At 34.2% G+C, this 12,418-nt stretch overlaps 1 protein-coding gene across 5 annotated transcripts in view; it reads left to right on the top strand.

Annotated features, from left to right (window-relative positions):
• LOC105384108 (fasciclin-2) overlaps window positions 1-11,288 on the top strand; it is a 95,952-nt gene extending 84,664 nt beyond the window's left edge. Inside the window, exons 3-17 of one of the 5 annotated variants that reach the window (XM_011554279.3) lie at window positions 725-885; window positions 1,236-1,360; window positions 1,561-1,701; window positions 1,836-1,970; window positions 2,060-2,367; window positions 2,580-2,701; window positions 2,812-2,962; window positions 3,049-3,241; window positions 3,346-3,620; window positions 3,760-3,907; window positions 3,993-4,185; window positions 7,546-7,741; window positions 8,194-8,298; window positions 8,882-8,902; window positions 9,563-11,288. In XM_011554279.3, coding sequence (XP_011552581.2) covers window positions 725-885; window positions 1,236-1,360; window positions 1,561-1,701; window positions 1,836-1,970; window positions 2,060-2,367; window positions 2,580-2,701; window positions 2,812-2,962; window positions 3,049-3,241; window positions 3,346-3,620; window positions 3,760-3,907; window positions 3,993-4,185; window positions 7,546-7,741; window positions 8,194-8,298; window positions 8,882-8,902; window positions 9,563-9,692 — 2,404 coding nt within the window. In that variant the 3' untranslated portion in view covers window positions 9,693-11,288. The remainder of the gene's footprint in view (window positions 1-724; window positions 886-1,235; window positions 1,361-1,560; window positions 1,702-1,835; window positions 1,971-2,059; window positions 2,368-2,579; window positions 2,702-2,811; window positions 2,963-3,048; window positions 3,242-3,345; window positions 3,621-3,759; window positions 3,908-3,992; window positions 4,186-7,545; window positions 7,742-8,193; window positions 8,299-8,881; window positions 8,903-9,562) is intronic. The other 4 variants (XM_011554281.3, XM_011554280.3, XM_038113860.2 and 1 more) reach the window with 4 other exon arrangements.
• Window positions 11,289-12,418: the final 1,130 nt, after the last annotated feature.

Here is a 12,418-nt window from a genome sequence, read left to right on the forward strand (position 1 = left end):
CTCGTACACATAAGAAGTAGGTACTAATCACTTCGAAAGTATCACAAAAAGGTAGTTTTATTACTTAAAATGAAATTCTCTATCCACAACATCATCTTATCAGTAGTCACTTTACCTCATTTATTTATGAACACTATAGCCTCCTGACACCTGGCGTGCTATGAGTAGGACATTGAAAAAAAATATAATATAAAGTTTAAAAATACCTATATTAAAAGTTTTATGGAGTATCCCTGTTATTCCTTTAAAGTTTTATAAAGTACCTATCCCTTAAACAATTTGTTTTTTGACAAAGTGACAAAACAGTTCAGTAGTTAATTTTTTTTTTTTTTTAAATTTAATAACAGTGTATACATTTATACCTCTCGGGGTCAGGAGGATAGTACGGTGGCCTGCGCCAAAAAGTATACAGGCGGATTTTTAAAATAGCGATCTCAAGCTCACATGCTGCTCAAGCACATCCACATAAACACCACTGCTACACACATCACACACAACACGACCCCGGATTTATAACAGATGTAGCTGGTCCCTTCATCATAAGGAATCGCTATTTTAAAAACTCCGCCTGTATACTTTTAGGCGCAGGCCACCGTACCTACATTTAAAAAAGTCATAAAACATGAATAGTACCTACATTAAATACATAGAACGTACAAAGACGGGCTTATTGCTAACAAGCAATTCCTTCCAGCCAACCCTTACCTAACCTTCCTCATTGCAGCGCGGGCACCCGCCCCGAGATCTACACGGAGCCCATGACGGCGAAGCAGTCGCAGCTGCTGTACATCTCGTCCATCACGCCCGCCATGGCCGGCAACTACACCTGCGTGGCCACCTACACCAACGTGCCGCTCAGCGCCAGCGTCATCTTGGACACTTTCAGTGAGTCATTTATCTATTCTAGCGTACCCAAATGTCCCACAGTACTTATGACAACGTGCCGCTCAGTGCCAGCGTCATCTTGGACGCTTTCAGTGGTTAAGTCAAATCTAGAACGTCTTTAAATCCCAAGCAGATTCATCATCGTTATTCTGATCATCATCTGACGAGCAGTGAGCTCTTTCCATAGCCTAAGCCTGTGTCTTCTAAGGTTATCGGTACAGCAGACGGTACAGGACTCTCAAACTCAATCTTAAAACAAACAATCTTAATAGCTACGCCAACGCAAGCTATCAAAAAACTATGCACTCCTCAACGTATTCCCAAGACACTCTATTCATTTTTTATTCCAGTTGCCATAACATGGACGAACGCAAACGAGAACCAGTACGCGACTAAAGGCAAGGATTTCAAAGTGATGTGCGAAGTCACCGCCGAGCCCGCGCCGTCTGTTGACTGGTTCAAAGAGGGCACTCCAGTAAGTGGATTGAATACCCTTCCTTCAACCGCCATTATTGATCCTTTACCTGTTCTCCTATTGAAGTTACTTTTCCAAATGTGTTTTCATCCTTTTTATTTCCATTAAGGCTTGTAAGAAAAGTATTCTGATAATGGAATGTTGCTATTTTATTATTTGCGTTTTAACGTTGGCGTTGAATAATCTGTGTCCCTTTTCAGATTGTAACAGGTGATCGTTACGTGATTCACGCCAACGGTTTGATGATCAAGAATGTGCAAGAAAGCGATGACGGAACTTACACGTGCCGAGCTGTGGTCATTCAAACTGGTGAACTTGCTGAGAGGAATATCAAACTGGAGGTATGTTTTATAACGTTATTATGTGACTACGAGTTTACGGTGTCTTCTATCACATTGTTTATCTTCTGGGATATCTAAGACAACACGAAGCTTGAATAAAATACACAAATATAATACCTGTTATAATTCCTCAGGTTTACACTGCCCCGGAAATGGAGGAAAGGGAGTCGCGTGTTCTGATCAAGGAAGGGGAATCAGCCGCTATAACCTGCAAGGCCAGAGGCCAACCCCCTCCAACTTACACCTGGATTAAAGCATCCACACGAGAGGTAATGGTTTTAACATCCTACTGAAAAAATAGGTACCTATACTATATTGATCACGAAATTCTAATAATTTTTATAATTTTATTTAACAGAATCTGGCTACGACCTCCCGGTTCAGCGTCAACGATATCACTGGTCTTCTTACCTTCGACCGAGTGGAAGCTGGTGATTACGGAAAGTACATTTGCAACGCTGTGAACAAAGCTGGACAGAACGAGACAGAGATCGAAGTAGAAGTTCTCGTGAAACCAAAGATATTTGAGCTCTTTAATGTGACAGCTGCCGAGAGGACTGAGGGTAGACTGGAGTGCAAGGCCACTGGTCGACCTGCCCCTCGCATTGCCTTTAGGAAACTCAGTCGACAGGAACCATTCGTCAATGGCCCTAATGATGATGGAAGGTACGCAATCAATTTTTGTAATATTGTCCATAATATATCTTACAGTCACTTCAATAATTTAGTCACCTCTACTATTAATTTATACCAACATAACGAATGTTTTTTCAAAAATATTACAATAACATTTATAATTTTTCATCAATGTACCTCAACCTTTCACCTATTCTATTATATTCTTAATTATAATACCATTCATAATTAATTTGTTTTAGAATCACAATTGAGACAAGTTCCACGCAAACTGGGGACCAAATGCAATCAACCGCTGTTATCCACATCGCGAAACTGAATCGCACAGACGATGGACTTTACGAATGTATAGCTAACAATGACGGTACGTTTTACCTAGAAAATTTATATTGATACCTAGCGAATAACCTACCCATATTGATTCCCTTAAATATTAGTATCGTACCTATAACAAACAATTTTATAAATCCTTAGGTGGAGAAGCAAGAAAGAATGGTCATTTGACTGTGCAGTTCAAGCCTTCCTTTGATCACATGCCTAATGTTCCTATTTGGAGCTGGAACGGTCAACCTGTAAACATCAGCTGTGTCGCTGAAAGTATTCCAAACGCCACTATCAAATGGAAGTAAGTAACTTATTCTTAATTTCCTGAAAAATTCAATATCTCTGGTTATACCAATACAAATATGTTAACATATTATCATTTTCCAGGTTCCACGAATTAGACCTAGTCGAGTCTCCTCATGTGAGAATTTACGGCTCGGGACCCTACAGTTACGTCACTGTGACGCCGCGTGATACAGCTCTCTACGGATACTACAAATGCATCGCCACGAATACCTTGGGTGAAGCCGACCACACGATCCACCTGCGTGAAGCATTCCCACCGGGCCCTATTGTTCAAGTAAGTTAATTCAGCAACGGTACTTCGTGCCATCCTTTATACATAAATAGACTTTGTCTTTATTTGGACACCATGAATAATATTATGGTTTTCCTTCGTTTTAGGCCCGACAAGAAACAATAACCGCTACATCTGTATCATTCAACATAGTCGGCCCGCCGGAAGGCCAGGGTCCACCTATCTTAGCGTACACTTGTCAGTACAAGGAGAATGGAAATTACGATTGGACATTTGCCGGCAACAGGACTTGGTCAGTCAATTCCCCGTACATTGTGGAGCAATTGAAGCCGATGTACACCTACGACTTCAGATTCGCAGCCGTCAACCAGGTGGGCGCCGGCAGCTGGGGTGCACCTCTAACCGTCATTATGCCTAGAAGGTAACTAACTATAAAATTTGTCGAAGTAAATTGATTAAAAAAACTGAAAGTTTAGTTTGTGTGATTTGATAATTTCATAGAAAGTTTGATGAATGAAATAGATTTGGGTTATTTATATTTGTATACATATATTTTCCAGGTCACCACCCGAGCTTCCTAAATGGAGGGAAAACATTAGTTCGGAATCAATCGTCTATGCTAAATACGCTGACCGTTATGAATTGAGGTGGAAAATTCCAGCCCACAATGGAGAGCCCATTGACATGTACGAAGTAACTCACTGTCCGGTAAGTTGATTCTGCTTCCCATCTTCAATATGTTTGATTCAATAGTGATCGACTTCATCTCAAATTATTGAACATTCGTACACAGGTTATGAAAGTGAGCGGAGAATGGAGGGTCTCATCTGAATCTCAATGCATTACTGAGGAATTGAAGTCTTACGAGGCCATCAGCTATGAGGTGCGAGGTCTCCACCCGGACACTCGCTACCGTTTGCAAGTGCGCGCCCATAACGTTCTTGGATACTCGTTACCAGCCCAACTTTACATACAAACCGCTCTCGGTAAGTACAACGAAGAAAATAACGAGGTCCCCATTAGAGCCGGATTCTATGACGTCTACATCACCAATCCTCTTTATCCCTCCAACGCCAATAAGTTCCAGTCCTACGTCGGAATTATCTTTATTTCTTGTGTCATGGGTTACTTCATCTAAAGGTTAATTGATTCATTTGATATCGGCGTTTTGTAATTCTTTTCAAATACTTTTTTATTAAAGTGTATTGTTTGTGTATTTATAATTTTGAATTACAAAATGCCGATGCATTTTATCATTTGTGCCTACATCTTAAACTGTTTTCATCATTCCGCTAATTGAATTCATATAGCTTTGTTTTGTGTTTTTTTATTTTTTATTTACTTGTTCGTTAGATTTAAGTTTACTCATAACAGTAAGATTTAGATATATTTAACTAAAAGTACATACCAGAGTGCAATTAGATTAAGTTGTATAATTTTGTAGCAGTTTTTATAACAACCATGTATGTTTTGCTTCCTTGCTAACTTTGTTACCTCTATAAGAAGGAGATCTTTATTTAAATTACCTAAATTGATTTCAGCAGTTTCATTATTGTACTAAAATGAAATTATAATTGTATTTTGTTTTAATTTGTTACCAGCTTCATCTTGCCCGCACTTACTGACAGGTGTCATTTCTTTATTAATTTCAGTTATAGGTACAAAACATATTTGATGAAATTCTAATTTCATTATACCTAACTGTTTACGATTGAGTGTTTTTTGTATAACGTGCATGTCTTTTGTCTTATTATGATTTAGTATGGTACCTATACCTAATTACTATGTTAATTATTAGTAGCGTATTTTTTATCTGTAGGTAGGCATATTATTTAATATTTTTTTACGAATTTATATTTTGTTGGTGTTAATTTCTGTGTGTGTAGGTGAGTTTGTAATTTTTGACAGTTTATTTTTTACTTTCTTGGTCATCCATACTATAATATGCTTTAAATATGAAGTTTAGTATATTTATATTATTAAATATTTTTCTAGGTAACCCAAATGGAAGTCCAAGCAATTTTCGATGGGCTCACGCAATAATGGAAATAGTGTTCACGCTTTTTATACAATATTCAATATAAACTATGTAGGGTTAAGGCACCGTAGGAAATGATTATGTCCAAAGACATGATGACTGTTGTTATTTAGGAAAATACTTGATGTGATAAGTCATACATTATTGTTAATGTGTCATTAAGTTTTGTGTATTGATTTGAGGTTAATCATTAGCAATCATTAAATGATTATATTTCTGTAAATATTATAAAGGAAGCACTTTCGTTACATTTTAGATAGTGTAATAGGGAACTTATTTGAAGTTGAAATAAAATCATGAATTTTAATTAGAAATTAATTGCTAATAATGATTACAATCGTAAATTAACACTGCCAAAATATGAATTCGTGAAATTAGTTGTATTTAGAAGATGATACTCGAAATTTAAATGAGGCATTTTCTTGTAAGTAGATAAAGTTTTCATACTGTACTTTGTAAAACATTTCAATATAAGACTTTTTGAAGAAATTTTAACTTTTTTCGAACTAATATAAATGAATATTTAGAAAAATCCTTACATTAAATATGTGGATCAGTCGTCCAGTCTATGTAATGCTTGTAAGCAACATAGTGTATTAAAGTTAGTGTTAAGCACTGATTTATTTACTTATGTGAAATGGTAAAGCTATGTGGTTATTCAAGAATTATACGAAAATTCCAATTGTGATCTGTTTTAGCGAAAGAATATAAAATTATGACCAATGTGAAAATAAATGTTTTGAAAACTACGCAATTTTTCTATCATCCGCTGAGTACAAAACGAATAAGTATAATTATTCTTGCAAGTAATTACCTAACATTCGGCGTACCTACAATCAATTCCATAAAACATTAAGTAATAAATCGATCAAAAATTTTCTAAATTTCTGCAAACAAGTTGATAAATATAAACTAAGAAAATAAAAGAAACCTGTCAAGATGCTTAGCTTCCCAACACGAGCCCCCCCTGTAGTCCTAATGAGATGATGATCAGACCCTTACAAGTGTTTTGTGACGCCCTGAACGATGTTTGGGTAAATATAATTCAAATAATAATTCTTTCACCCTGTCTTAGATCTAACATTATCGTTGTATACATTCCATGGATTGCTGTACTAATTAAATGTATGCATGTTTTACTTTTCTATGTATGCGTATATACCTCAATAAATATTACAATATTTAATCATAGGTGTTAGATGAGCATGTTGAGAATGATTATAAAATTAACATTATTTATATAGACGACTCATTGTAACTATTATTATTATACATAATAGCTCTCCATTAGATATACTGTTAGAATTCTTCCCTAGCGATTCCTTTACGTGTTTTACCCAAGCATGAAATTCAATTATTTTTTCTTAGGACGCGATTTTAAATTATTTTCATTTACCAACTTGTTTTATTGAATAATTACGTGTTATGTGATTGTTGTCTGTTTTTTATCTACTTGATGTTTTTATTATAACTTTTATGGAAATGGATTGCCATTAAAATACCTAAAAACAAACAACACATTGCACAATTACCGTACTTACATGAAAACAATTCAATATTTATAACTACAAAAGTTATTAGATTATGATTACGGTGATGGTTATTATATTGTCCTCAATTTTTTTTTAATTTCATGAATTTGTTGTATTAAAAAGAACTATCGTTAGCATTCAAACGCAGCTTAAAATATTAGTTCTTTTTGTCATGGGGTTTGAACACAACGTTTTATTTGTCTTATAATGGAATGTTTGCATCTTGACAACTTTCTTTTATTTATTTAGAGTAAACTTTAAATATTCGTGTATACTCTTCAATTTCACCAAACCCTTCATTCAAACCCCATTTCATCTTGGAGAGCTTTCAACGTTAATGTTTTAGTTGAACATCAAAATTATTATTGTATTTATTCATCTTCAATATGGATTCAAGCATCTATTGGCTGGTGATTGGGTGCACGTGGACCTGAACTGAAAGCACTCTTTGTCACCATTATCTGATTGTAATGAATGATTCTTCATCAGCATCTGTATTGTTTATGTCTCAAGCAACACATCCTAGAACGCGCATTCCATATCACAGCACAATCCAATGCATTTATTACAATCACGAAACCTATCATTAACCTTTTCAGCTTGCAAATCATGGTGCACAAAACTAACTGTAAGAAGAGCAGTAGATAAAAAGCTAAATAATCAAACCAACACTATATTTTTTGTTGGCATTTCAATGTTAAAGCTACAATCAGCTATATCTACTGCTCTTGTTGTAGCTTTGAGAATAAATTGTAACATGTTGTTTAACTCTATAGGTGTGGAACGTTCAGGATTCGCGCCACCTCAGCTTCTGTCGAGTGGTGCCATCATCGGCCTGGCTCTAGCCGGTGTGTTCATTTGCCTCATCATCGTTGACCTTCTTCTCTTCTGCTGGAGACGTCAAGGAGTCATCGCTACTATTTGTGGAAAACGGGCAAAGAACCACAAGGATGATGAAGCCAAACTGGGGAGGTAAATGATTAAAATAATTATTATATATTTTTATTATCATTATTTAAGTATTTATTTAATACAAAGTCCGAATATTTATAAAAAAAATATAGTTTATACGTTCTACCCTTAATTAAATAACATTTTGCCCTTAATTTAATGAATTTTATTATTAGTCCTATCCTATTACACGATTTTAACTTTACTGTCCTTAATCACTTCAATTCAATATTCATTCACACCTTCTTACATTTCAAGTTTCTCGCACACACCTTTAAATTTTTTCATTTGAATAACACTTATTGTTTGATTGAATTTTTTAACTTTTGAATTTTATATTTCACATTACTTTACTTGTTTCATTTTCAACTTCAGTTTCATATTCATTCACACTTTTATCTCCTCACGTGTCAACTTCCTCGTCCCTATTTAGTTTAATGTTAGTGTCGATGAGAGATGTTTCTGCCCGCTAGTTTGTACGGTTGGCGCTTCCCACTCCCTTATTGCAGTACGAAGCCGCGAGCGCCCCCGTCCCCCGCGCCCCTGCCACCGCCGGTCAAGCTCGTGCCAACTCCGACGTAAGGCACCTAAACTCGAATGCCTGCATGCTTTGATTGTGCGGAGTATACCTGGCGAGCATTCCAGCTTCATGTATATTTTGCAAATCTCGTTTTTCTCGGTTGCGTTTCTTTGCTGCGCCAGTTCTGTAAATATGAGCTTACAGATTTAAAGCAGACGCTGTTTTGTAAGAATAGTCACCTGGTAATCTTGTTTTGAGTATGGCTTGGTTTTTTCAGGAATGTAATGATTAGTTTGAATAACGTCTTGTAAATAAGTGAAATTGTAATAAACTAAACCCGATTCTGTTGCTTGTGTATTTGAGATAAATTTTATTAATTTGACAAAAAAAAAATATATTACAGTTCCTTTTTTATTTTCATCGGAACATCTCTATCGGCGTGTGGTTATTGTTTAAGTCCAAATGTTTTTTTTGAACATCCTCCTATCCATTCAGCATGTTATATTTTACGTTTAATTGTTTCTTAATAAATCTTTACACACTTTACAATTAGGAAAATATTAAACCTAGATTTCACATTCACTAAAATTTATGTTTGTGTTTCCCTCACGCTGCCATTTTCCGGTCCATTACCTACATAGCTATGTTCCGACGACACCCGTGTAAGAATGACATGCATTTTAATATTTATTTGTAAATATGTACATAATTTTGCACAATGTTGTTGCTCTAGGTGTATTTTAGTCTGCTTACTGTATTTTACTCCGCTTTCGTTATAATTTTATCATAACAGACTTCAGGAAAAACAATAATACAAAAAAACTGAATTCTACTACTACTCGTGTCTTTTAATTTTGTAAATTTTCTTTGTAGACTTCATGGTTTTTATTAGCTTTTAAAATTCCGTCATCTGAATACTTAACAGTTATTTAATAAATACGCTGTCTAATCATTACCTAAAAATAACTTGTATGGTAGATTAAAATCGCATCACACACAAACCTTTGAAGGCTTATGTGGTGTTGTATATTGTTAATTATATGTACCAAAATGTGTTTGTTATAAATAAATAATATAAAAAAAAATTAAATGGTCGTACTCAAAATTTTATTCTGAACTTTTTAAGCTCAATGAAATCTCTATTTTATTTTTAAATTGCTAGCAATTTTGTTTTTACGTCTTAATTTTACTATGCCATGCTATTTTTAAATAGAACTTATTAGATGATACCAACTAACTAGGCATTTTTGTACAAAACTCTAAAACTATAAGCTCCGTATGAGGAAAAAATATTTAATAATATTGTTTTCAACTATTCACAGGGACGAAAAGGAACCTCTTAAGGACACAGCCGAAGATGCAATGAAGAGAAATTCATCCGTTGAGTTTGATGGCCGACGGGTATACGCAACTAGTGGTGGTCCTATTATTGGAAAGAACTCCGCTGTATAAGCAACTGACAGGCATTTTTGTTTATAATTATCTTAAACATTGCATTAGCAACACATCTGATCTGCTGAACTAGCATCGAGCATCGTAGGAACTATGGCAAAATAATTTATTTCATAATTTATGTTTTTACAGTAGTAAGTCCTGTACACCCTGATCAGTGATCATTTTTGTTGAACAAAGTTTTTACCAGTAGGCAAAGTTTAAGTGAACCTAATTGTGAGTATTTAAAAACTGCCAAAAGACAAAGTATTAAATTTTAAGGTATATTGTATTGTCCAGCTTTACTTATAGATTGAAATAACATCTGTATTAAATTGTAAGTATGATTAATCTAATTATTTGAAATGATCTGTTTATCGTTATTATATTTAACAGATTTAAGTTGTTCCTTTTAAGTAGGAACATGAGTTTGTAATCTTTCATGAGAACGTCAGGGTCTAGGTTTGTTGTTCGAAACAGACTACAATAATACACTTTTTTTATTGAAAGTTTCTACTACTTAAAATGCTTTCGCTTCATAAGGTACAAATTGTGCCTTCTCTAGTACGTAGAATGTACTTCTCATGATATTAATATTTAGGCTAAGTCAATGTACAGCTTTAGTCAATAAGATAACGTATACTATGTCACACGATTTTTATACTGAATTTTTCACAAGATCATTATTACATCATCACAAAGCAAATCACAAATTAATTTGGGACCGAATAGTCTTAATTGATGACAGAATAGGGTCTGTTTTATAAAATCAAGATCTACACATCGTACTTTAGTATTTAGGACTTAGCATTAGGAACAAACAATGTTTTGTTCAATTGTAAATAAATTGTAAATAGACAGCTTTACCTACTTTGTCACAAGTGTTATTGTAGATGATTATAATTTTTATGGGAGTTTTTACACAAGTATTTTTTTTTTATATCTTGTAAACTCTACTGTAATTCTTGTGAAGGAAACTTGGTAAGAAAAGGAGATACAGCATTTAATAAAATGTATTTTATATTTCTAAGATAGGTATGAACCTTTGAGAAAATTAAATTCAAAGAAATACACTGTGAAGTAAAATTAGTTCTAAATTACAAACATAATAAATTTCTCAAAAATGTTTATAACAAATTACCTACAATACTGTATTTATGGTAAAGTATTTTTATTTGACACGTTCTATGTTTGTATTTATAATTTAAACATTATGAATATAGATTCAGCACATTTTTTGAACAATAGAAATCGTATAGTTAATCTACGCTACAGGAAAGTTGTAGCTCCTATCATTTATAATATTATTATGATACATTGAACCAACTTTTTTGTATAATGTTAAATTGAGCTACGCAATATTGTATTATTATATAAAAATGTAATCTTACAGATACTTATCGCTTATGTTTTGGCGTTGTTGTATTAATGTTATACCTACATTATGTATTTGGAGAATTTCTTGTGTATCTAAAGAAGGAGCTATCTCTTGCTACTTATTCTGCATACGTGATTGTTTGTCTGTCAGCTTTGAATGGAATCAGAAAAGTCTGGTGTTAAGGACAAATTGAGAGGAAAGCGCATTTTTTATAAAAAAATAAATGTCTCTACGATATATTTCCTTGTTTAATTTTATTATAACCTCATGACAAAATATTAGTTTCACCTACCCGTATATAATAACGAAATGCAACCCCTAATAAAGAGTAAAAAAGTTTTGTGTTTAAAAAACATCACGCTCCATCAATATTAATTTATTCTATTGATGTCTAAATAACATGGCTATTAGACGTGGACGCCCTAACAATTTTTACTGACAAAAAACTTGATTTATCCTCGTTAGTGAAAACGATACAAATGTTTTGTAATAGTGTTACGATTTTTAATCGGTGCTCTGCTCTTATATTACGGTGTAATCTTTTGTGAGAGGGACCCTTAAATGGAACACATGGGCCCGGCTAACAATGGCCCCAATATTATATTGTGCAACAAACATTTATTAGGAGGTAGTAGGGATGTAATGCCGTGCACATTTGATGATTGAAATAACTATGATTTTTTGTAATATGAACTGATACGATAATATACCAAAGCTCCATTATTTTATGAATATTTGTAACTTACACAACTTAATACAAAAAATATACTTACTCAATTTTAATTATACCTAAGTAATTGACGACTGGTGTAGAGTGTGATTGCCCAAGGATCAATATTTAATTGAAAACTAAAACAAAAAACATCCGCTGCCGCTGCTTTAATCCCCATCCCTATAACACCAAAATGCAATGCGTCACGCTCAAAACTTAGGGTGCACTCACACGCGGGCATGTGGTTAATACGGCCCGGCTATCGACGGATGGAATGACCTGAGGACGGTTATTTATGAGGTTTGTTCACGGAGTCCAATAGCTTTATGTAATAAGGTACATGTAACTGTCGTGGTTATTTTGAATTGGAGAATAGGTTAGTTCAGCCCAAAGAACATAAGTACTAGTCCAACGAGAATAAGTACTCAGCCTGGTTCAGCCTGATTTGTCCGCTGTCAAGAAGGTTTCATCCTTCCAACATATTGAATTTTTAAGTTAATCTTTAGGGTTAGAATTTGAATACAATTATTTTGGAACAAAAGACAGGACGTCAATCACAAAAAAAATTGCCTCGAAAATCTCTTATTTTCTTTCTTACTTACACTACTATATAATTTTCTCCCGCAAATGCTAGTCACCCTACTTAAGCCATTATTG

Source organism: Plutella xylostella, chromosome 18 (assembly GCF_932276165.1).
Source record: "Plutella xylostella chromosome 18, ilPluXylo3.1, whole genome shotgun sequence".
NCBI lineage: Eukaryota > Metazoa > Arthropoda > Insecta > Lepidoptera > Plutellidae > Plutella > Plutella xylostella.